General features: G+C 42.1%; 2 protein-coding genes across 2 annotated transcripts; one reads left to right on the forward strand and one right to left on the reverse strand.

The window, feature by feature from the left end:
• Positions 1-574: 574 nt before the first annotated feature.
• LOC306698801 (protein C19orf12 homolog) lies at positions 575-3,019 on the reverse strand. The gene is made up of 3 exons (XM_079163277.1): positions 2,918-3,019; positions 2,371-2,531; positions 575-2,267 (listed from the first exon to the last, which is right to left on the reverse strand). The coding sequence occupies exons 2-3, from the start codon at positions 2,528-2,530 to the stop codon at positions 2,002-2,004; spliced, it is 426 nt and encodes a 141-aa protein (XP_079019403.1). The 5' UTR covers position 2,531; positions 2,918-3,019; the 3' UTR covers positions 575-2,001.
• Positions 3,020-4,720: 1,701 nt separating this feature from the next.
• uri1 (URI1 prefoldin like chaperone) lies at positions 4,721-12,751 on the forward strand. The gene is made up of 11 exons (XM_079163256.1): positions 4,721-5,080; positions 5,936-5,970; positions 8,491-8,569; positions 8,748-8,883; positions 10,053-10,144; positions 10,235-10,298; positions 10,442-10,646; positions 10,749-10,992; positions 11,104-11,255; positions 11,368-11,608; positions 11,983-12,751. The coding sequence occupies exons 1-11, from the start codon at positions 5,009-5,011 to the stop codon at positions 12,169-12,171; spliced, it is 1,509 nt and encodes a 502-aa protein (XP_079019382.1). The 5' UTR covers positions 4,721-5,008; the 3' UTR covers positions 12,172-12,751.
• The last annotated feature ends 14,079 nt before the right edge of the window (positions 12,752-26,830 follow it).

A 26,830-nucleotide genomic window follows, 5' to 3' on the forward strand; every position in this document is an offset into this window, starting at 1 on the left:
ACCAAGTATCCGATGTTAACATTTCTCTCAGACCATTCTCTTCTCTTTTCTAATATCTCTAGATTTACCTTCGGTTGTGGAAATATCCATGGAGGAATGTTGCTCCTAATAACTGTCATACCATGTAGTGAACTGTTTCACTTTCCTGTTAACGTCCCATCCAAAGCTTTTACCAGAGAATGTCGAGTACTCCCAACCATTGTACAGGACAGTCGCTGCTATATTTCCGTTAAGTCCACCCTGAATTCTAATCCAGTGTGATAGTGTTAACTTAGTTCTCCTCACATGTAATGGCAGTTCTCTGGATTCCACCAGCAATGCATTAATGGGTGTGGTTTTGACTCGGGAGATGAATCAGAGGAAAAACATCAGAAAATAAGGTGAACAGATAAAAGTCCATTCAGACAGGTTCTACGAGGAACATCTGGTTCCGCTGCAACTTGGTGGGTAACCAAATAAAAGCCCTTAAACTAATAAAATAGTATATCATTATTCCTATCTTCAGTTACCTTCCATCTTGTCCTTATGTAACAGTTGTGGGTCATGGAACGAGAAGACTCAAGTGATTGTTTTCTAACATTTATTTATTGAAGACAAAATATCACCAATGAATTGCCTTCTGATCGTTTTCTGCCCCTCTGCTCCCTCAGCAACGAGTGATTTAATTCCTTTTCTTCAAATACACACTGACCAATCAGAGCTCGGTACGTGGACCGTTCATGAATATTACATAATCACACAGTTTAAACTGACAAATGCAAAAAAGACAGCCGGCAATAAATCTCAGACTGTGTATTTGTAAATGAACAGATTTATGACATCACTGCTTCATTTAGAGCACGATAGATCTGAATATAAGTACATGTGTGTATTATGGTAAATTAATGTGTTGCAGATGTGTTCTCATGGTGTGTATGACAATATTTTAGCCTTGTTCTTTCAGCTGTAGACTTAGTGGTGCAAAACAGACTTGGGAGTAAATAGAAAAAGAAATGTGTAAATATTCTCTCATCACACATTCACTGACGCGTGTCGACTTCTTGAGTCGTGTCTTACAGTCTCCGGTTACTTTAATGTTTGGTGTGGGTGATTTTAAGTTATGGAAGGAAACTTCCTTACTCCTTAGAATCATATTTATATATATTTGCCTAAAGGTCCGTTTTACATTGCTGGGTTCTCAGCTGAAAGAATAAGAATACATCAAAGTAAAACATTAACATGAATACACGTGTTATTATAGTCAGATCTATCGCGTTATAGATGAAGCAGTGATTTTATAAATCGGTTAATTTACAGAATGACACAGTTAGTGATTTCGTGCCAGCTGTCCTTCCTGCATTTGTCAGTTTAAACTGCGTTACTTTCAGCCTGAATTATGTTCATGTTCTTGATGTTGGTCTCAAAGTGCACCAGACTGAAGCATTTAACTTCAAAATGTTCAACATTTTCTTCCAGGTGAGCGTGCCCCCGGCCCCCTCTAGAAAAACCAACACTAACTAGAAAATAAAAACTCAATTAGTCTACTGGATCAAGCTAAAGACAGAACCAAATCTGAGCGTGGACTCAATGAGCGATGCTCTCAAATTGAAAGAACACGCTCTTGGATAAAGATAGGATGAAAGCTCCATCGTTCCTCCCCTGTGTGATGTTTCATGTGGTGTGTCAAATATATTTTATACATTTTGTATAAAACCGTTATCACAAACAGAACCACTATGTCTCTTATATGATTAACAGTGCCATTGATGAATAAATAATTCCTTCATCTGATGAGTGTACTTCCCATAATAAATTAATCCAGGTATACATCTGTTTTCACATTAACCGGATAACCTGTAACCAAGACTGTGATGGCGTCTGTGCAAATTTACAATATGTGATTTCACATTTGATAAAGAGTCTCTTCGGCGTCATAAAAACAGTTCACATTCTTTTCAAAAGACTCCATCCTTCTGAGCATGTGCGCCCCTGAGTCAGGGTATCCCAGTTCTTCCACAGACCCTAATCCACGTAGTGCACCTGCGCCTGGAGCTCCTTGGAGATGTACCCGAGAAGGGTCGCCGTCAGGTGCTGCTTCAGGGTGGCGTTGCCCATCACTAGAGCAGTTAGTTGAGCCAAATCTGTCCACTGAATGTCTCCGAGCACGGCCAGAAGACTATCATAAAGCTTCTGCTGCTGCTGAGGACTGAGCTCCATTATGATCTGAGGCAGCGGTTTGAACTGTCCACTGGTCAGCCAGCAGCCCAGAAGGCCTCCGACAGCACCGCCTACAGGGGAAGAGGGTTTCAAACTTGTGGAATTATGATCACACACACACACACAAACACGAGTGGGAGAAACTGTTGCATGCATTGTTTTTCCCCCACTTACCGACTGCGATACCAAGAGGTCCCCCGACTAACCCTCCAGCGAAGGCCAGACCGCCCGCTGCTGCTGCTCCCTTCCCTGAGCCTTTCACTGTGGTCTGGATTTGCTGATTGGCAGATAACTCACAACACAGCTTCATGACATCATCAAGTCGATGGCACATACTGTGGATCAGATTTATACATTTAAGGAGACATGACAGAAATTACAACTGAAAGACACCCAGCAATCAATAAGCATAGAATAAGAAAGCAGGAAAATACTGTCAGTTTGTTAAAATACAATATTAACTCATCTATTCACAAATCAACAATGTACAATATACTATAATATCACATCAGACACTGACACACATTGTCCTGCATATATTGAATAGTCTGGCACACAGTGATTTTCTCATGCAATCATCTACAGATACCAGTGTGATAGCTCTGATTGCATCAGAAAGCATCAGAAGCCAAAAAGGTTGACATCTGTAGCGCCAGTCAACAAAATAAAAGCCCTCCGGCAAAGCGTATCGTAGTAACCACAGTAAACAGCACTAACGTACCTTGCTGTGTCATGAAATCCTCATCGGTATTTGCAAGACTTATTTTATAATGCTATTATTATATCAACTATGCTAGCCGGTTCCTCCTGATTTCTGATCTTGCGTGACTGTGCACGCAATGCCTGATGGGAAAAACAAAAATGCTGCGTTCAGGGACATTCGATTAATCCCGGACTCCCTGCGTTTTGGGCCAAAAATAAAACGCAGTTGCTGTCAATCAACCAACAAACGTTTAAACTTTATTAGATCATGTGACAGTGAGTCACTGAACATACTCATCACATTATACTGATGATATACGCGGATAAACCTAACCTACTACCTACCTGGCTATACAGAAGGTGTTTTGTTTTCATGGGGTAAATTAACCATTAATAACATCAAACTTTCTTGGATCAATGTGTAATTTGTGGGGGAACTCACGTACCCCTTAAATTATTCTTGATTTGCTGAGCAAGGCCTTTTTTAAATTCACTCATTAATGAATATCTGGCTCCCAAACCCAATACAATAGGTAAATTATGAATTATCAGACTTGTTTAAGGGGCTCATATTAGTGCATTATTTGCTTTATCTATTGTAACTAGAATAACGATAATAATGATATTTCCGACGGTAAATAAAGGCAACACAAACAGCCAATGAGCGTCCAACAAGAAGTGGGCTGGAACCACGGCTGGATTATATTAATTAAACCAAACTTGTTTACCACAACTGACCTGCCTGAACTAATTAATATGTACAGATAGATATGTGGGCTATTTTATGGATATGTTTGTGTCTAAATATGATCTGTAACTACGATATCTGTGCAGCTACAGAAAGAGTCACCTTGCCAAATGACGAGGAAACCCACTGCTACTCTTCTAATAGATAACTCTCTGACAGTGGTAGTGATTGCTGTCGCCGTGGTACTGGTACTGTGTGTTGGTCCGTGCAGCAGGGTTTCAGCTCGCTACAGTATGTTGACTGTTTACATTTGTGCAACCATCCACATTTACCCAGAGTTCACCGGGACACACAGAGGAGCAGCTGCGTCAAGATAGCGTCATACAGCTGAGAACCGGAAATGTTTACGTTTTGTCTTCAAAATAAAAGTATAAAACGGGACTGAAGAAGGAGAGGAAATGTTGAGATATTGACTGCATCTCTTCTTTGAATGTTTTCATTTTTTGCTACTTCATACTTATACTCAACTACATTACATATGGAAATGTTGTACTTTATACACCACTGTGTTTATTTGACAACTGGTTTGCAGCGCTGCATATTAACAATTTGCCCACAAATGTATTGTTATAGATTAAACTAACCAATAGTATAATAATTAATTTAGATCAACTCCACCTTGACAAACTAAACAATTAAAATACTGCTTACAATGTAAATGAGTCATAAACAATAAGGATGGTAATCCAACAATATGTACAATACAATGCAACATAAAATACAGCGATAACTTAACAATGGTTAGTATTTTTAATTTGGACTTTTGTGGTACATTTTGCTGACATTTGCATAGTTTTACTCAGCCGCCCAGTTAGGTCTCGGGGTCCCCAAGATTTTACTTGACTAAAATGTTGAATTTAGAAGTTTTACTTGTATTGGAGTAATGTTACAGTGTGGTATTTTGTGTTATTTCACCAACTAAATTGCAGGTGTATCTCTGTTAATCCGGGAGTTTTCTGTACATCCCTGTGTGTATTTTTTATTTTATTTATTATGCTGAAAAGGGATCTTTTATTCTGAACTTTGTATCCGGAAGTGTCGTTGGTATCACTTGTGTCTTGACGGGCTGACCGAGGTACATGTCGCAGCGAGAGTGACGAGGAATATTTGCTCATCTTTGGATATCGAAACCGTGGATATTTTTGGAAATCATGCAACAATCTTGAAATGAGAGTGTGAAATGGTATCACTTCCGAAAGTGCGGATAACTACCACTGCCCCATTGATGAATACGAGCAGAACGGGTCTCCGGAAGCGCTGCGGCTGCATTCATAAACACTTCTTTAGGACTCACAGCAACCCCTGAGCTTTGTTTTGGGGTCACTAAACACAACATATTCCTGTTGTGCACGTGGGTTCACCATGGCTGAAAAGGGTAAAGTGAATGTAGAGCATCTCGGCGGAGTTGTCAGGCTCCGAGAGGAACACCAGAAGGTAATTTCACCAGTTGACACAGAAACATTGTGCAGCCTTACTGACGTCTAACGTTAGCCGCAGATCGCTGCTGGCCACGCGGTGTGCACCAACACGGCTCTCTGAACCCCGAGTGGATCTACCAAAGTGTCTTTTCACGTTAAATATAGACGTTTGTGCGCTAATTACACGAACCTGTGTGTCACAGTAGTAAGTTGTGAGTTTATTGTTTTGACTGTCCGTGTTTCTAGAAGCTTCCTCCTCCTCTTGCAGCCACTCACATGTTCAAGTTCTTGTTACGCAAACGTTGCCAGGAGGGAGGCGTGTCGCCTCTTTGCACTTCTGAGCTAGTTTCACTTTAGGCTTGTCGGATTGGATGACATCCAGACTTAAAAACAAAACGTTTTTTATGAGCTGTCGACCAGCTAACTTTTCTCTAACGGCTTATTAAGTAAATATTACATGTCAACAGATAGCCTATTCAGCCAGGAAGTCCCAGATTTCCACAACCTGTATGTATCCCCATACATCACCGCAGTGAAGGGGTGTTTATGCAGATGTGCTGTCCATTTGAATGTAGTTTTGACAGCTGTGCGCGTCGTCCCTCTCCTGCTTCCTTCGTCTGGTTTGTTTGTTTTGTCTGTGTCCCTGTGTTTGGTTCTTCAGCTTGCACGTTCATAAGTTGTGTTGTTTGCATTACCAGTGACAATACTAATCAGAAATGTTTAGGAATTGGGAACCTGCTTGTGGCAATTAATCACAGTTGCCATTTTTTATTTTTTTTAACCATAACTCCTTCAGGCTTTTACAACCTTGACACAGGACTGTACGTTGCATAGATGTGATTCGTATTGACATTATCTGTCCTGAAAACAGGTGGTGAAAGACTGTGAAAGTCGGATTCTGCACTGGTAAGCATTGAGAAAGTCCCATGTGCTATTTCAACAGTTGCATAATGAGCATTCTTTCAGTTGTTTGCGATTTTTAATACACTAAGAAAACAATCTCAATGTCACACAAAGTAGCAAAAAGCAGCTCAAAAGTACATGTAGGAATATGATCGCTTTGTCCGTGGTGAAATAGAATATACGGTTTAAGTTCTAATCTGCACTCTGAAAATATTTTTTTTTTAAAAAGTCAAAGCCAAAAGTTCTATGGCTCTGCACTTGATTGTGTCTGAGTGATCCAAATCTATGAATACAATCAATTTGAAAATTAAATTAATGGATATTTCACCCAAAAATTGAGCTTCTCTCATCCTCCACCAATTTCCTCCTGTGAAGTTTGTGTATAATCGAGACGCGCTTGGTATAGCGCCACGTTAGAACTGCATTATTTATCGTCTAATAACAGCCAGGAGTTTGGGTTACTCAATTAATCAAGCATGATTCTGTGCAATATTGATGCTTTGCGTTTCGGAGTGCCGGCTCCTGTCAAAATCAACAAATTAGACCTACCGTGTCCAATCAGAGGAGTTTGTTTCAAGTGAACCGTGATTAGCCAGTTTGTTCCTCATTCCCAAACACACATTTGCAGTATAGCGAGAAGGAGCGTTTTCAGGACACACACAGTTGTTTTCAGTTGTTCTGTCTGATTGTCCAATGAACTGCCCGATGGGCCAGAGACAGTTTTCCACCTTCGTAGACAATTACAAGTTATATTCCAGTTTAATTCACTCCATTGGACCGCTACTGGAGGTTGAAGTTGAGCCATTTTGTCACAATAGGAAAATCGCAGGACTTACTTAAAACATTACCGATAGTGTCCTGGTTAACCATGACAGTGAGCCAACATGCACAATACCAGGACCCTGAAACTGAAGCCACTCAATTCAGCAGTCATTAATTCATATATTTTCACCTGCGCGTTTGCTGCTGTGACATGTAAAAAAAAAAAAGAAAAGTCTTCATTGAAATCGGGTCATTTGAATGATAAAGGTCAGTTTTCCTACCAGAACAGATGCAACACAGGAGCGTGAAACAATGCACTGTGTATACACACACATATATAGACCCACACAGCCATGAGAAGAGAGCTAATCAGGTACAGGAAGTGGAAACACCTGCGTGAGTGGACCTCGACTATGTAGGGGCTTTACTATTGTGGAACTTCATCACAGTAAATTCACTTTTATTGATTGCAAAGAGTGTGTTACCATCAGTAGTCTTTCAGTTACAGATGCAATGAGAGGTTTGTAGAAACGACTGCAGCTGCCCGTCGGTTTAAGGACAATAAAACACTTCTTAAATGTACAAAACATCTCAATGTCGAGCAGCACAGTCTCAAGTATCATTGTAATCACAACTGAGCCGCCCTACCGCCAGTCTTCCCAACCATGGGACACCCACACAGGTGTTGTCACTGATTTGGCTGATTAGAGCTCTTCTCAGGAGTGCGAGGCCGCGTGCAGACTGGGCTTGACGTCTCTCTGACTCTCCTGTGATGTTTTGTTGGACCTGCTATGAACGGACAAAGTCCAGCGCGCCCCCCCCCCCCCTTGACTCTGAGCTCTGCACTTGTTCAATGCACCTGCAGTCAGTAGTTACAGGTGGAGCGCACTCGGCCAAACCCAGGGGTTGAAACAAGTAGAAAAGTGAATTCTTTGTGATGAAAATGTGGGACGTTCTCACTCTTTATTGTATGTTTATGTCAAATATATAACAACTTTAAGACAAAATTCCTACTAAAATCAAATATTAACTAATATTAGTATGAAATACCTACCCTATACATACCTTCTTCCTACTGCTGTAGCTCTGTGCTAATTAGGTCGCCCAAATAAGCGTTTTAGTTCTTACTTGGATATTTTTCTTGTATTGTGGTTGAGGTTTGAGTTTCCAGGCACTGCTAGACTATTTCAACAAATCGCAATGGAGCAAACAGGAAATTCTTCAAAATAAAGTCAATAAGGGCTTTTGGAAGCACATTGCTTTCATCTGTCCACGACACACTTTGTTTATCATGCAAAGGGCATTGCATAACTTCCAGATCGGTTGCACTGGAGAAAATAGGCAATCTCAAAAGCTAAATGTAAACGTTTAGAGTAAGTCATATTTCTGTGGTCTTCATCTGCATGGAAGAAGGCATCATAGGATAGCGTCGGCTGCTTTTTGTCCATCTGTTGTCATGATTTTCTCTGAAGCTTTACATTGTCCAGTGACAAATGAATACAAATGAATACCAGAGACATATTGAGGCCTCTTGGGTTGAAGTCTCCCTTCTGCCCTGAAGGGGGAAACAGGCACTTCCTCATTACTCCACATATCGTCTGCTTCCCATTGTTCTGTTTTAACATCCTCGCAAAACAAACCAAGCAAACCTATTTGGATAAGAATGGCTTCATAGGAGATGTGCGGCTTCAAATGGAAAAAAACAAACATTCATTTGAATAGTTGTTGGCCTATCATCATTATAAATACATGCTTTTGCAGGAAGAAGGTGTCAGGTGACTATGAGGCCCTGAATGACCGCCTTAAAACTCTTCCAGATCAGCTGTCTTATGACATCATGGTGAGTGCTGACCTTGTTAAAAATGCACAGGAAAACACACCATCACTCGACTGGTGCATTGTGGGGTGTAGATTTAAGATGAATGCCTGCTGCGAGGGGCAAGTTTATTATTTAGACGCTTCGTGTCCACGTCCTGCCCCCGGCGTTATTAACCGTTTCTCTTTGGTGCTATAAACAGGTGCCCTTTGGCCCTTTGGCCTTCATGCCCGGGAAGCTGGTGCACACAAACGAGGTCACGGCGTTGCTCGGTGACAACTGGTTCGCCAAGTGCTCGGCCAAGCAGGCGCAGAAAATTGTCGACCACAGGATGAAGTGTGAGTCTCCCTTTTTTGTAAAGAGTGCTTTCTGTCCTCCCTCAAGCGGACGGCATTGTTTACATGTCATGTAACCGGTGTACACTACTCCTCTTCATCCAGCAGAGGGTGCCGCTGCATCAAGCTCTGTCTGAAGAATCACTTGAGTGACAAACTTACTTTCTGCTGAGCCGTTACGTATCCTAGGATTTTGGGAGAAAATGTTGAGATACTTGTATCATTTTATTCTCTTTTTAATGATATGTTTATTGAACTGTAATGCTGCTTCTGAACTGTTCTGAAATCTTGGTGCATGCATTATTTATTAATGTAGGCAGGGGTACTTTATTTCACATTTAGTTAACGGGCTGCAAGCTGCAAGGCACATCTGAAGCATTCATTGGCTGTGCTGCACTCGTATGCTGCATTGTCTTAACGCCTCTGCTGTAGATCTTGTAATGGCAATACATACGTTTTTTCCTCTCCTGCGGTCAAATCTCGTCGTGTACGCGCAACATTATTTGTTTGATTGAGTGCACTACCTATTCATTCTAACATGGGTTATGCATGGCCGTGTTTCCCCCGCTGCTCGTTCTAGGTCTGAAAAATCTCATATCGAGTCAAACGGGCCCAAGTAACGATGTCTGATGTGAACATTATTAGAGTGTTTAGTGAAGCAGAAACATGCTGCCACAGCCCATCCGCAGCCGTCTGCCCCCCCCCCCCCCCCATCTCCTGACCCTGCCCACCCCGCTATTACAGAGCTAAGTGCTGTAATACAAACATAGCTGGCTGAAATGTGTCAGACAGCGGCTGAGTTGTCAGGCCTTCTGTGTTTGACCTTTCCTCACTTCCAGTTGATGCACTGACTGGAGGGGCTCCCAATCGCCATGGAAACAAGGGCCCTCCGCTGCTATTAGTAAAAGGGCTTAATTGTTGTCAAGATTTAATGATCCGGAGTAGTATTCAGGGCAGAAGATATTATGAACTGTTTGTGTCATCATTTTTAAATTCCCCCCCCCCCCCCAAACTTGTTTCGGATTTTAACTCTTTAGCAGCCGGTCGCCATTGTTCTATTAAATGTTTAATTTGAGTCCATTAGCCTGCAGCCAATTCACGGTTTTGTCAGTCTGCTTCCGACGCTCTGAATGCACATTTTGATGATAATGTACCCGTTTTTTTTTCTGCAGATGTGACGAGTGAACTCAATGATCTGTCAAAGACGGTGACAAACTTTGAAGCCAGAGTTGGGCTTGTGAAGGATTTGGAAACCATCTCATCCGTATGTTGCACTGCTACACGTCGTCTCACAGAGGGAATATTGCACGAGACATAAATGTGAGCGCATGTACTGACTTTGCTTCTTCCACAGAGTAAAGGGGACTATGTTGACATTAGAGAAGACACTGGAAACAGTGACATTGCTGTCACTAAAGGTATCTCAGCCGTTCTTCTGCCCTCATTTTACTTTACACATCTTGCCTTATGAACAAGCAAAGTAAGCTTCTACACACACTCAGATTGACATTTCGGCAAAAAAACTTTGTGTTTTTGTTTTCCGTCTTGCCTGCTGCAACAGGACAGCAAAGAATGGCTCACAAACAAAATTCTAAGCCCAAATTGGATGCCGTGTTGGATCTAAAAGAGGAGGGCGAGGAGGATGAAGGAGAGAGCGGAGATGGAGGAGATGGAGGGAGCAGAAAAGGCACCTCGACTGAAGAGGAGTTGTGGGCTAGATTGGATGAACTCGAGAAACTGGAGGAGCTACAAGACGAGCAGGACAGGTAGAGGAAGACACTTGGGCTGTTTTCCTTGTGGCTTTAATAATTGCACATTTTCTAACCTCGGGCAAATTGGCAATGTCTCATGGGAATGTTTTTCCGCAGATTGTCTTATAATGCGGACATTAATGGTGAGGACACATCGTCCTTCTCTTCAGAAGAGGAGAAGGAGGGAGATGCGGCACCTCCGGTAAATGTGCTCAGTCTGAAGCCTAGCTGGACCTCCGCGCCTCACAGCACAGAGCCACCGAGCTCAGACAGGAAAGCTGAAGAAGACGACGACGACGAGGAAGAGGAAGGCAGCGGTTTGCCTACCATCTTTTTCTCGCACACAATCGAACCCAAGAAGGTCAGAGGGATAAATAACTTATAACAATAAAATGTTCAAGATATTGTATCTTCTTTTTAATTCTGTTTTGGTGACGTTCATTTGACCTTTTGTCTCTGTCTTTTGCTTCAGGTGAGGATAAACACAGGAAAAAACACCATGTTTAAGTTCAGTGAAAGGAAGGAGCAGAAGGAACACTCGAAGAAGAAAAAGAAAAACGGACACAATAACGGTCTCTCCCATCACGAATTTCACAAAATCACAACACCAACAGACATTTACAGGTGAAAACAACACTAACTTTAAACATATCTAAATAAGAAAAACAAATTCAAAGTTATGTTCAATGAGGTTCCTCTCCTCTGATTGGTGAAACCGGTCCGCTGTCTTCGTCAGGTTGTTTGTTGATGTGAAGAACGGGGAACCCGTCCCCAGAAAGTCCATCCTAAAGTCTCGCAGCCGAGAGAACAGCGTGTGCAGCGACACGAGCGAGAGCAGCGCGGCAGACTTCGAGGAGCGCCGGATGATCGGACGCAGCTTCAGCCACGATGACACCACGCACAGCGACACCAGCGACGGCATTACGGAGGAGGAGAGTCCCACGGCGGTCCCACTGCACCACGCCAGCCGATTTGAGGTAAGCGACACATGGCTGTCTGTCAGTTTTAGCTCTCGCTGTCTATTTTTGTCTGAACTCTCAGTTAAGTTTCTTTGTATAGTCTTTAATCTCAGTTACACTGTGAAGGCAATATTTCTATATTACGAAACTGTTTGTGAAAATTGCACCTTTGAGCGTCGGATCCCTTAATGAGAACATAACAAAACTCCCACAGAAGCCTCTTTAAGTTAAAATGGGAGCTGCATCATTAAATGTTTGTCACAAGAGGCAATATGAACAAGAAAGCCCCATCATGAAAACATTATAAACCCTTTAGTGACCCTAAACCTTCAACCATCAGTCATGTAATTCCACATTCCCACTGGTTTCTGACCATGCCTTCTCTTCTCCAGGCCTTTTCAGGCACAGTAGTAGAAAAGGACCCGATGCCTTCAGCTGTCCCCCATCTGACCATCGCTCCACCAGCTCTGCCGACCATACTGGAGAGGAAACAGGAGGAGGTGGCGCCTGACGTCGCCCCGCCCCAGCAAGCCCCGAAAAGGGTGTCGAAATTTAAAGCTGCCAGGTTGCAGCAGATGTGACTGTTAACAAGCAAATATCTATATTTCACATTAAGTTCTTTTTTTAAACGCTTTTGTTTCTTCCCTAGAAGCGATGAAATGCACAAACCATCCTCTCCTCTCCTTTCGTTCACGTGTCTCTCACTTCTATCCATACAAGGTTACATTCATTGACTGTTCAGTAAATGTACGTCAGCCTTGTAGCCAGTGGTAACCTTGTGTGTAACACTGCTTTTTAACAAGCTCCAAACACTTTTAAATGCGGTCTCTTTTGCTTATCCACTCCTACGGTATAAATGGCTCTTAACAATTTGTCCATCTCTCTGTGGGGCTTGTTTGAACCGATTGCTGTCTGTCGTATGTTTTAACCTGTTTTCTGTTGATCAAAGTTATTGCCAGTTTAGGTAAGACTCTTGGGACCAGTTACCTTATTTTATTCCTTTTTTCCAAGTATTGATCATTAAACAGAATCAGGTGCCCGCTTGCTCTCACTTGACCTTCTCTAGACCTGCCTAATGAATGTATGTATTCCTTTGTGACGAGCTTTATGTAAAGACAAAAAAAGAATATTGATGTAAACTAAAAGAAAAATAAATTTGTTTGACTACAAGTCCTGTTCCCTCTTTCTTCTTTGAAAGAAAATATCTCTTTCATTTGTGCTCTGCTGACGGGCCATTATTCGGTACCTGAGTATGAATTTGGAAAGACTATCTATTTCTAACACTGCATAGTAATGGTGCGTAATAGTAACACATTTGTGCCCCTGATACCTAGTGGAATTTGTTTTGGTCTTTTAAACAGCTATTGCAGGCACTGACTGAGCTGATATGATCTCTTATGAATTACTGTTACTTCTTGTGAATTTCCTGTTGTGAATTAAAATTTGAAGAGATAAATAAAGCACCATCCCCTCGCCATATTGCAGCCAAACTTTGTAAGCGAGCAATAACATTTAATTTAAAGCTGTACAGCAAACTGAACGCAAAATGTCTGTTCCAGTTAGCAAAAGTCTAATCAAAGTGCAGCCTTAATGTGTGTGTGAGAGAGAGAGACCTATCTAAACCAACAAGTCAAGTTTAACATGGGGCCAACAACAAAATGTTACTGCTGAGGACCAGAAGAAAGTCTGATTTAGAGTCAGCAGTTCATGGTTTCACTCGGTGAAATACAGGATGTAAAGGTTATGCATTATTATAAATATAGTATTCAGAGAACAAAATATGAATATTCCATCAAGTAAACGTCCTGGATCCAAACTCCTACTTTGGTAAAAGTACAGAAGTATTAACAGTAAAATATACTTCAAAAGTGAAAGTCTCTCTCTCTCTCTCTCTTCAAATAAATGAAGTTACTTGTGTAAATACACTTGTTTATCGTTGTGAATGACTCTGTGGTCATACTACTGGTATTGGTTTGATTATGATTATGACTATTTAAATCGAAACAGATGTATGACACTAATTCATTATTTAATCCCCTCAAAGTTGACTTGGGTGTTTCTTTTTTATACATTCATGTAGTTAAAATAAGTATTCATTGTTATGAGTCTAGGAGATTCATATGTTTCCAAGCAAGGGGAATATTTTTCTGAAACAGTGAACTTAAAAATCGCTCCGGACTGAGCTGTGTTGTTTGATGTGATTTAGATTTTCAGCGGTGCAACTCATACACACCACTGTACTTCATCTCCCCCACAAGCCGCTTTAATTAAAGCTGCGGCTTGTGAGTTGAAAGGCTATCACTCCCCTTTTAGTTAAATGGTGGGAGTGCAGGTCTCTGATAAGAAGCTTTTAAACAGGTCCTGAGGTGACTCTGCCCCCCTCCTCCCCTTCATCAGGATTATTTCTCCAATATGAAAATCCAGGTAGCATGAGACAGATTAGGCAATGCTTAACATACTAGAGTTGTATTGGTGAGACACGGATCAATGGACTTATGTAGGTTAAGCTGTGAAGGTATATGTTGGAACATAGCAGTACTACATTACAAAGAAATCTAGCATACTCACTATGTAATGGGCTGGAACCGCACAAGATCTACATTTCAGGGATTACGAGGGATTTTAAGAGTTGTGTGATGAAGGATTCAAGCGTATTGTTGTCCAGACAGGTGCTTGGGCCTGAGTGAAGGAGAGGAAGAGTTGCACTTAGCTCCACATGTCAGAGGAATGGATTAAACAACATATCAGCTCCACTGCTATTTGAATGTACGATACTAAAGATGCTGCCACAAAGTGTCTCGTATACCTGCATCATTTACACTCTATAAGAGGAAGTGGTGCAAATCACAGGGGGAGGAACACATGTTCAGATGATGTGACAGCTTTGCAGCTTCCTGACACTTTGATTCTCGCACTGCTGTTTCCATCCACAAATTCCCCTCAAAGTCATTCAGAGTTCACCTCAAACTAACTCAAAATATCACTGTGATGTTTCCTCTTTCCTGTTGAGTGTGGACATTTTTTTAAAACTCAATATTCAATTGTTTGGACAATTAAGTCAAGTGAAAGAATTAGTCAATTTATAGAACATTCTGCATCTTTTGGAATAATTAACTGATCGTTTGAAGTTATTTATCCAAGCAAACATGTCAGAAGAAAATTGTCTGGTGTCAGCTTTTCAAATGTGAGGATTTGCTGCCTTCACTGTTGCCAATCATCTTTGGGTTTGGGAACCTGTGATGGGCCTTTGTCACAATTTTCTGATGTTTTATGAACAATTCTTTAATAGATTACCTGACAACATTGTGAAATAACTATTAGTTGAAACCTCCGACATTGTATAACTTCCTTTGAAAATAAGTGGATGGATTAACAACCTGTGGAAGCATAGGTGCTTTACATTCCAATACAGGAAAAACAAGAAGAAGCACCCGCTACCCCAATAAACAGCAAACCTAAACCACAACAGCAAAAACAAGGAACTGTTGATGTTATTTTTTTATTTATTTCTCTTGATTGCTACGAATGTTTTTCTTAGATAAATATGTTTGGAATGTATTCACTTCTTCAAAGTATAGAAAACTCTTCCTCACTTTGTTGGAGGAGAATCTAGTGAAGGTCAGTAGGATGCTAGAAATGTGATAGATGTTACAAGCATCCAATTAAGCTTCCTTAATGGAGCCATTTACCAAATAAAATGCTGAATCACCGAGGTTTAGTCATCCTTTCTTCCCTGACACAATATGCCAAACACACAGTTTGACTACATAAAACAAGAGGCTGATGCAAAACACAACACACAGGATCAGGCTGTGTAAAAATCTGCATAATGTGTCTGTCTATAAAGCGCACAAGTCTCAAGCTCATAACACCGTTACAGGCGAATCCATCATGCCTCGAAGTTTTCAAAGAATATAAAAGTACTACCCTCGCAGGTAATCACCTTACCAAATTTGACATGCATAATACCGCGTAATGCTTCCAAATGCACGCATCTCCTCTCAGGCAGAAGAAGGATTGAGGAGGTCTGCGTCCTGGAGACGGCAGAGCACATTTTACGCACGGTGCCAGTCTGTTACACTTACATACCAGCGGCCAGATGAGGGAGACATAAGGCTTCGGGACATGTCGAAGTATCCCGAGAATTTTTTTTTTTTTTTAATAAGATTTCATTACCTCTTTCTTTAACTGGAAATACTACAGAGCAAAGCGGCACTGCTGCCTTCGTCTGGTGAGAGCGTTTCAAGGTTTGATGTTTTTAGAGAGAAGGCAGTAGTAGTTCAAAGGTGGGGAATCCGGGTTCGACTGTGTGCTGGGCGTTTGTGACAAAGCGTGTGAAGCGAACAGTCCGTCAGTCAGCAGTCAGTCATCCAGTTCAACATCACTCTCCGCTGAACTCCAGCTGTCACCTCGTGTCCTCCGCGCCTCCTCGCACTGGCCAGGTAAGAACAACATCACCGATTCGGAGGTGCTGAAGTAGCCTCATTTTGAGAAAAGTGAGTGAGTTTAAGTTTTTTGACGTGTCGGATTCTGATAGAGATGCGTTTCCCTCAGCTGCCGCTGTTAGCTCCTTTTTTTTTTTGGAGGGGTGAAAAAGTAAGTAATGGCGAGGGCTAAGAAACGACTGTGGAATTCAATTCGATACGTTACCGGAAACATTAGAAGAAGACAACAGAAAATGTGTGTGTTTTCTTGGTGTTTATCGCTACATATGTTGTGTGCACAGTAGACCGTGAACATGTTCCATATAATGTTTTTATCACGACCTTCTATCATGTCATATTTAGCCATAACGTTTGTTTTTAAATTCCATATTAATATTTCATTATAGGCTAATTTAGAACCATTAAATTCCAGAATTAAGAAATCATAAAGTACCAGACCTCACCAGACCTCATGCAAAATATGGGATAATGAAGTTGTGTGTGACTGAGAATAATGATGCATGGTGTCTGCACCTTGCAATGTAGCTGTTTGCGTAAATTCGTTTAAATTTAAAGTTGCACCTTTTACATCTGTAACCTTTTTTTTTTTGGAGTGGTCATGCTTTAGATAATGTAACCTTTTTTTTTTTTTTACTGTCACCTGTACAGAGTGGCACAGCTACTTCCAACGCCCCCCCCCCCCCCTATTACCCTCTGCCCCCCCTCCTTCCTCCTGTTTCCAAATGCTCTCCTTTGAAGCGATGATGCCCCATCTGTCATATGTGAGCAAAGCGAGAGCATGCTCTGCTCTTCTCAATTACTGAATTCTCCTCATGCCAGCTCCGGTGGGACAGGAGGAGGAGCAGGTGGGTGGCAGTCAGTTCGATCAATCAACATGAAATATTCAGCTTTGAATATACACATCATTTACTGCTGCTGCCGCTGTCCTTGTTAGAAACACCCCAAAAAGAGTTGGGGCGTTTGTCTGAAGCGTTTTGTAACTGGGACCATGTGTGCGCCGTGACACAATTCCTGATGAGAAATTGGGCCTGTGTATGTTCAGGTGACACCATCTTTAAAGAATATAGCATGGAGACTGAAATCATTATCATCGTAACTGAGAGGAAATTACAGAGAGGGAGGGTGAGTGGATGAAACTGTATTTAATGTAGCGCCACAGCCGTTTTCTCATTATGCTGCAGTAAATTCATACAGCTTACATGACAAAGCTCTGCTTGGCAACTTTCTCCCCTGATAGAGGCACTTGTTTGAACATGAGGCTCATGATTTGAATATCTGTAATCCACGTCGAAATCAACGGGCCAGATGAACTTTTTGGCACCCTCTCACCACCACATTGAGTAGGATTTTCTCCCCCCCCCAAAAAATGCCTAAGCTAACCTAGATTTACGCTTAAAATCCCTTGAAAGAAAAGAAAAAAAAGAGGCAAAAGTTATTTGATTTGTCTCTCCCATGCGGGCCGCAGATATCCTGGAACTTTGAAATCTTATCAGAGACAAAGCTGAACCTTTCCCAATCACTGAAAACTCTTCAGGAAACTTTTAATCTCCTAAGTGTCTGCCTTGTGATAATAATATCTCTGATGTTGCCTCATGAAATTTGCCCGAGTACCATGGCCCTAAGTATTTGAGCTATGAGGCAATACAGTGAAAAGCATAGCCCCCTCATATGAGAACACAACAGTGAATAATTAATAACCTTGCTCCCAATTCCAGGAAAACAATAGCATATTGTAGGAACACTGCACTAATTTAACTAGAGGAGATGAAAAAAAAAAAAACAGTCGACAACTTCGACAAAATGTGGAATGCATCGCCATTGTTTTAAAGAATGTCTGCATGAGTTTTTGGTCTAGTTATTGTAGTCACTGTAGCGCCGCTCACTTTTCATACTGCTGTGCTGCATGTGTTTATACTGTAGTGTTGCATGCTGTATGATATTATAGTGTATAATGTTGTTTGCCTTTGAGATTAATCAGAACCCATTAAATCCCTCTCTCTCACCTGCTGGCAGTATGTGAGGTGGAAGTGCACATGCAGGAAGCTATTTTCCACAGGCCTCCTCTCCTGGCTGTCAGCTCCCATTAAGGGGGAAGGTGTCATATCTGTAACACAGCTGAGTGCAGATGGCAGAGTGGAGGGGATGGCTCACCGATTTAAACAATGATTAATGAACAGAGATGGAAAACAAATTACATTGGACTATTGGAGGCAGGGAATTGTTTTTATGAAAATGTTAATTGTGTCTGCCAGGCTGATACCAGGAGTGGGGGAAGGGTGGAGTGAGGGCAAGGCAGGGAGGCAACCAAGGGGCTACTGATAGGACGTCTACTGCTCCCCTGGCTCAGATTATCGGCATGTCTCAGCATGCGATGTTTAATACCGTACCTTGGCTTTAAGACCTCTAATGTGCCATAACTTTCAAGGTTTGGCTTTTTATGATGAACCCCATGAAGAATTGTCGCCCACCACTGCACCAATTAGCGTTATCTTTAATAATAAGTGGTTGTAAGTGACGAGAGAAGGCGCCCTGTTCTAGTTGTAATTATTGCAGGCGGGTGCAGCTGCACTACTTAGGGAGATGATGATAATTATTTTTCTTTTTTTTTTTCATTGCGGGTTGATTATTTAAGAGCATCATACACTCATCAGAGTAATCAGGAGAGAGTGATTAGTGAAAATCCACGAGGCTAACAGCTGCCACATTAAACACTTGCCTCTGTTGCCAACACACAGAGTCAGAGCCCTTCCACAGGACAGAGACGAAACGAAAGCACTTCACCTTCAACTCCGCGACCACATGTTTGTTAGAAAGTCAAGGCTCAGGGCACACGGAGAATTAGAGTAAAGAAGAGTTCCCCATGAAAAGGCGTGTTGTTGTGCACCAAGGTCAATCCTCAATGCTTCAATTCACAAGTACAGGAGCGCGCTGAGGAGGGGGAGTGCAAGTTTGATATGGCATTTTTAAAAGTGTGGGAAATAGAGACAGTTACTGAGCAGTGACCTTGCCCTCCTCCGGAATTGTGTCCTATTGTATTAAAATGAATGAACGATGAATGCTCCGGTGAGCGAGGGCTGTTTGATAAGGCCTGTGATCTAACAACCAATCCGATGCACCATCCAAAAAACGGTCTCAATCAGAGGCGTGTGCCACGGCCATGTCCGGTGTTCATGCTGCGTTGCTTGCCACTGTGTAAGGCCTGCTAAACTAAGGGCTAATTCTCTTAGCCCAGATGTTGCCTGAGCATAGTCCTGGGATCCCACTGGGTTGATGAGCTCAATCAGTGAAATGATGAAAAGATGATTTTGTCCCTGTAATTACAGTGTGTAAACTACTTAGCTAGGATTGCAAAGGAAGTCATTTTCTAATTACGCTGGAACCCCGTTGTCTAATGGTGGATGTTTTGTTGTTTTAGAGAGCGCGGGAGAGAGACAGAGAGAGAGAGAGAGAGAGAGAGAGAGAGAGAGGATGAATATATATATATATATATGTATATATATGTATGTGTGTGTGTGTGTGTGAGTGAGAGAGAGAGAGAGAGAGAGAGAGAGAGAGAGGAACTTCACGAGGGGTCTGTGCTCTGCTGCTGCGGCTGAAAAAAAGACCATCATAAGGGCAAGATGGCTGCCAAATGAGAGTTCATTGAATTATCAGCCCAGTTAATGTGCCTTGGATTATGCTCTTTGTTTGTCAGTTTTTTTTTCTTCCTGTAGATGCCATAGCTTAATGAGATACTGTAAGTGGCATTACCAGACTCCTGCTGGGATTTTGTGATGACTCGTTTAATGACTTTTGTTTTAGTGCCTCCAAGTGCTTTAGCAACTGAAAGTAGACACATTTAGTTTTTCCTCCATTTTTTGCCATCTCTTTTGCAAATACCGAGCAACGTAAAAGACCGTGTAAAAACAACATTATGCTGTCTCTTTAAATGATATAGTGACATTGGATGGTTTCCATGCACCAAGGGTGTGTATATGTGTTCGGGGGGGGTTGTCCTCTTAAAGAAAGCAAAACATGTCAGTATGTTGCGGACTGAAGAAGCTCCATTCTTTGAGATCTGTGTGAGTTCTGTTGGAGCTGGCTGCCGTCCTGCAGGGCCCAACCATCTGATGCAGCCTACACCATGTGGATAGGCTTCTCTTGTGCAAGGCATCCCCTACGCACCCCACACTGTTAACACACCCCATCGTACGCCAAAGCTTTGTTTGTGTCCAGAAAGAACAGGTGGTCTGTGCAAACAAGAGCAACTGTTTACACATTAGTGATTTAAAATACATTCTATATGCACGTGCCTGCCCGCATATGTGCGTGCGCGTGTGTATGAGAGAGAGACAGCATGCAAGAGTGGGTGTGTTTGCATGTGCGTGAGGGCGACGAGTTGAGGAGACAGTGTTTATATTTCTTCGCGCTGAGCTGTGTGTGAGCGCCATTGAAAGCATCGGGGGAATCTCATGCATGCACAGTTTATACACAACGCCCACACACACACACACCTACACACACACACACACACACACACACACACACACACACACACACACACACACACACACACACACAGTTGAGTTTATGATACAGAACTTTACACTTAGACATTTTCACATCTTTGTTGTCTGCATAAATGTGATTTGTGAACAGTTTGTCATATGAAAGGCTGAAATGGTAAATTTCATCAGTGCTGTCCACCAACTCATACAGGTGCAAACACAGCTGTTCACCACTAAGCAGACCTGCAGTTTTTTATACCCTGTAGCTTTAAGCATGTTGCCAGAGCAACTTATTTTCCCTCAGTTGCCTTCAATGCCGCCAATCTGCATTAGTGAATGAATATACAAAATGAATCGAAAGCCTCCTTTCACCAAACGTGATATAGCTGACTCCCAAATAACATCACATCACCGCTGCACCACATGCACGCCAGATTTATTTTTACAGGGCACGAGCCAGATTTTTTGATAGTTGTAAAAGGAGTGGCATAGATTTACTGCATCCACAACAAATGTGTATGTATTCCTTTATGAGTTCTTTAGCTATTACTCACAAGGAGCTAGTTTGTCAGTGCTGTGTGTGCTCTTTCTGTGCTCTGTACTCCCGCAGTAATGAATGGTGCTGGTTAGACTATTCTGTCTCCGTCAGGCTTTTGGGGGGCCTACAGAGAAGCTCCTATAGGGTTTCATTAATCTGGCTGTCAGAAAGTATATGGGTGCTATCTTTTGTACAGGTCATGGTGGGCAGCTGTGTTACCACTGCCCTCTTCCTTGTTCTGGCTCTTCATCCCCTGACAGGGCAGTCCACAGGATGGTTGGCTGGCTGATTTGGTGGGTGGGCGCGTGGGTGAAGCGAGACACAGAGGGCATAATGCATGGCAGGGGGCTTTTACTGTCTGCACATAAGCCCGCTCTGTATCAATGAATACAAATGTTGTTCTACTCCAACTGGGATAGTCCAGGAATTCCAGGAATTCTCAGAAAATCTCTTGTTATGTGATTTAGAAGTAGGCAAAATATGGGACATCAATAAATATGTAAAACACCACACACTGTATGAGGTATAAAGGTGTGTGTAACATTAAATACGTATTTCATGAGGTGAATCGTGTGAATGAATAACATTTTTATTATGTGTCATGTATACAACAATGCATGGTGAGAGAAATCAGAATAAACACTAGTTGAATAACCCACCTCTACTTCTTAGTTATCGAACTAGCTAAACTTTACCTCTTCAAAATTAAACAGCCATTCTGATTTTTGATCATCTGAACACCAGAATATTTCAGGATTTTGTTCTCCCATGTCATGGAAAATTGCTACTCTTATATAAAATCACATTATGAGCTAAAGAAAAAAATATATGTTTAATATCTGACTTTCATGTGATGTATAGTTTGTATGATCACAATGCCCACTAGTGTTTTTCTACTCTCTTATAGATAATCTTTATTTTAGGTTACATTAGATAGGTCAGGTGTAACCGTTGGTTGCAGGCTCATACAGCAATGTGTGGCGCATTCAGCTTTCAGCTTAACCATACACATAAATTATTAATGCTTTTTAACTGCTGTTAAAAAGAAATATGAAATATGCACTTCTGATCTATAAATTTCATTCCAGTGTCAGCGCTCCATGGATTTACAATATTGCCCATCCATCCTAGCTGACAATATGCTGCAACTACAAAGTGAAAAGATTACACTTCCACCCTCCTGTAGATTAAATACTGAAATACAGAGTCCTTAGTTTGACTGCAGTAAAAATAACTGTAACCATGTTTGATATTGTCAGATCCGAAATCATTCAGAATGCACAGCTCCGATGGCTGGTTTAATTGTGTCACTTTTTTTATTTTCTTTTATTGGCTGTGCTAAATCACACCTGCTCCTTGTTTGTGTACTCGCGGCCACACCTAAGAGGCGCTACTGTGACACGATGCTTAAAAACAATCAAGCCCTCTCTCAATCTGCACCAAAACGAGCCTAATCCACTCTGACAGAGAAACACCTGATGGCCCTGCATACCACTCCAGTCTCCAACAATTCCTACATAACCTAGTACACACACACACACACACACACACACACACACACACACACACACACACACACACACACACACACACACATACGATGAAGGTTTTATGCCTCCGTCTTATGCTTAGCTAATCAGAGGAATACCACTTTAACAAATATGAAGTGGATCTGGTGTATGCTAATATCCTCCGCTCACTTTCTCCCTGTCAGATATGATTAGGTCAGGCTGGTTTCCTTACATTGATCTCAGTGCAGAGCAGACAGGCTGCTCACACCAGCCGTGGCTGCAGGAACGCTAGCTCTTTATCTGTTGGGTTTGGTATATTTTCATGACTGATTCAGGTTGCTATGGACCATAGGCAGCAGCAGGTGGCTCTGACTTGCTGTCAGACATTTTATCTTGAAAGCCTTTATTTACATATAAATAAATGCATAATCCAGATTTAAATCTGGTAGTAGTCTTTGATTCATGTTGTGTTTAGTTTGGGTTGCTCTTTTAGTAAGTGCCTTACTCATGCTTTCAGCTAGCTGGCCATGGCAGACATGTGGCACACATGCATTGCTAAATAGTTACGTTTATTACCTTATTTGACAGGGACAGCGCACATTAATAACATTTCTAAAGATATGCCAGGCTAATTTTCATCTGTTATCCCCGGGCAGGCAGCTGATAAAATCACAGATGTTGGGAATAAAAGTGTTGGAAATACAATCGATAAAAGTGGTTAAAAAACACAGAGACAAGAGAGACAGTCCTTAAAACACACCGAATCAACAGATAGCATGAGAAAACAATGTTAGGCCTGGTGAAGTGTGGGTATTGTGTACAGTAACTATGACAGCAGCTTGTTATAGTCACTGTTCAGCTCTTACACAAGGGATAAACCAATACCGATACCGATACTGGGCCGATATGGACCTGATTAGCTGGATCGGGTATCAGTGACAACGAAGCCGATCAATTCAATTCTATGTTTATATACCATATACTATATGCTATATTTGTATACTGGATTTTGTTGCTGCTTTTAAAAATGTATACTTGAATTGTAATTCATGTTAATGTTAAATATGTTTTGCCAGGTTGCTGGTGTACAATTTATTATTTTGATAGAAAATAACAATTCAGTAAATTTATATCTTTGCATTTACTTCCTACATTCTTTACAAAGTTAAGAAATCAATGTTTAAGTTGAGTTTGATGTTTCTTTACACATAAAAGAAGTCACTTCCACACAGTGAGGCTTACAGCTTATTAATGAAATGCTGGTATTGGATTGCCCAGGTATCACTGTCGGGGCTGAAAAAGTCAGATTGGTGCATCCCCGTCTTACACGAAACATAATAGTGACAAATAAGACGACACAAAAACATCACACTGTTCTAGTGTTTACAAGTTCAATTTCTAATAAACCAGGCTCTTATTAATGTTGTGGAGAAGGAATGGAGTTGGTTCTTACGTTACTGCAATAAAAGAAATGCACACACAACTATTCAGTATTTCAAGTTATTTGATGCTGCAGACGCGTATCCATTTAAAGTTCAGTTTGATCAATCATTATTGATCGGATGCAGCCTTCAAATTGGATACACTGTACAATATTACACATCCAAGGCTACAGTACAGTAATGACATTAATAGATTCAAATGCGATAATAGCTCAAATGACCGTAATCCTTGAGAGTTGGTGGGAGGTGGGGGGGGGGGGGAACATCCTCTGCTCCCCCCTCTGTTTTGGTGCTCAGGAATACCAGGTTAAGGAGTATGAAGTGGATCTACTGTATTATAAAACAATTTACTCACTTTTTTCCTGTCAGATATGATTAGGTCAATAGCAGGTTACATTGATTCTCTACAGCTCAGAGCAGACATGCTGCTCACACCAATTACCGTGGCCAGCCTGCCAGCTTTTTATCTGTGTGATTTTGTGTACATCATTTTCATGACTGACTGCGGTTGCAGTCCAGGATGATGTAAGCCTGTGTTAATTCAGTGTGGACAGTGCAGGCTTTGTTCTGTGCCCTTTGGTGCTGCACTAGAGCTGTGCCGGGCTCGCTTATGTGACCTCTACCATTGTAGCGCGATGTGAATTTGAAGCTTTGTTTTGCTGCTGCAGTTGAATCCAAAAGAAAAAGGGGGGGGGGGGGGGGGGAACTGGAGAAGTGAAGCATATTTTAGCTTTCTATTTGGATATTCTTCCTTTAACTTTAGTTTGCATTTTTGCATCATCAAGTTGTTTATTTCCCTTAGTACTCCTGTGACATAATTATCCGGGTAAAGGTTTTATTCAAATATGCAATAGACCTGCTGAAAAAGCTTAACTTTAATCTTTTTTTTTTAAGCGCAGATTTGTGAAATGCAAAGGAAGGGCAAGTAGAGGCAGACAGTCTTTGATGTTTGTGCTGCCTTAGTATTGTGTGTCAGTACAAAATGAGATCAAGACAAAGATTCTCACCTTACCCTTTAGTAAAGATGAGATATTTGTTGAGGAAGCCTTTGTGGTTAGATGTAATCAGCATTTTCACGGTCTCTAACAATAATCTAAAACCACAGGTATACATAAAGACAGGATGACGAGAGTCAGAACTTACTTTGCTCTATTTCCTGACCTATTTGTGGTGCATCACTGGCATTATACAGCAGCTGCAAAAGTACAGATTTACACCGTTAATTGACAGCTCAGAGCCCCACTTACATTATACTCACCTGTTCTTGATCTATCTGAGCTGGGAGTTTTTGCATTTGAATAATGTATTTGTTTTAGCAGAATTCGATTAACCTTAATTTTTTGTGTTCTTTTTAGGTCTGGGCTACAACAAACATTTCATCTGAACAGCATGAATCAACATCCTGTTTCAACTGAATAAGTGCAAACAGTCAGCATACAGTTCACTGCTAACCTTCCGACCGTCCCACACACACACACCCCTGACCACCATACTGTAACATCAGCCAGTGCCTGAAAGGACAGCTTCATTACCCCGTCCACCCATCCAATTAGGAGCCAGATGGCGCTTCTGGCCAATCAAATCATGGATGCAAGGATTCTCAGCAGCATGAATGGGAGAGCAGAGCTTTCCCAGTTCTTGAGGGTCACCAATCAAAGCATGGTCTCCCAGGTAAATTCCACCCAGGATGAAAGTCGCAAGAACAGGAAGTATCCCTGCCCGTTGTGTGGAAAGCGCTTTCGCTTCAACAGCATTCTGTCCCTTCACATGCGCACACACACCGGCGAGAAGCCCTTCAAGTGCCCGTATTGCGACCACAGGGCTGCCCAGAAGGGAAACCTGAAGATACACCTCCGTACTCACAAGCAAGGCATTCTGGGTAAAGGCCGTGGACGAATTAGGGAGGAAAATAGATTGCTCCATGAGCTTGAGGAAAGGGCGATAATAAGGGACAGGCAGACGCGGGCTGGTCATGTTGGCCAACAGCAAACATCCAATATAAACCAACTTCAAAAGCCCCAACTGTTAGAGACTGTCCCCACACAACCGCCATTCCTAGCCATCTCTGGTGCTGCAGAGAGCCAGCCACACACATCCACATCTCCTAAGGTGACTCCCATCCATGATGATCCCATCCAGCCCCAACCCACCGGCTTCCGCTGCTCATTCTGTAAGGGAAAGTTCAGGAAGCAGCAGGAGCTTGAGCGTCACATCAGGATCCTACACAAACCCTATAAATGCACCTTGTGCGAGTTTGCGGCTTCACAGGAGGAGGACCTCATCGCCCACGTTGAGACAACGCATATAACCGCTGATTCGGGATCAGGGCAGAGGCCCGCCATCGGGGCCGGCGACAAGAAGAGGCCCGCTGGCGAATTCCCCTGCGAGGTGTGCGGCCAGACATTCAGCCAGGCCTGGTTCCTGAAGGGTCACATGAGGAAACACAAGGACTCTTTTGAGCACTGCTGTCAGATCTGTGGCCGTCGTTTTAAAGAACCCTGGTTTCTCAAGAACCACATGAAGGTCCACCTAAATAAGCTGGCTGCCAAGCGTAATCTCCCCGCTGAACATGAGACCTCTGTTAACATGGAGAACCTGACACAAGACCACCAGAGCAACCTCTACTCACAGTACATCACCCGAATTCACAACAGGTTCCTCACAGCTGAGAGAGCCGACCATCAAGATTATAGCCAGCTGCTCGCCACAGCTGGCGTTGACATGAAGGTTAGGGAGATGTTAGGGAGGATGATTTCCTCAGGTCCAGGCCCTTTGACAGATGCAGAGAGCTCCTCCTTACTGGGTTTAAATCATCTC

The sequence above is a fragment of the Pholis gunnellus genome, assembly GCF_910591455.1.
Source record: "Pholis gunnellus genome assembly, chromosome: 7".
NCBI classification, from domain to species: Eukaryota; Metazoa; Chordata; class Actinopteri; order Perciformes; family Pholidae; genus Pholis; species Pholis gunnellus.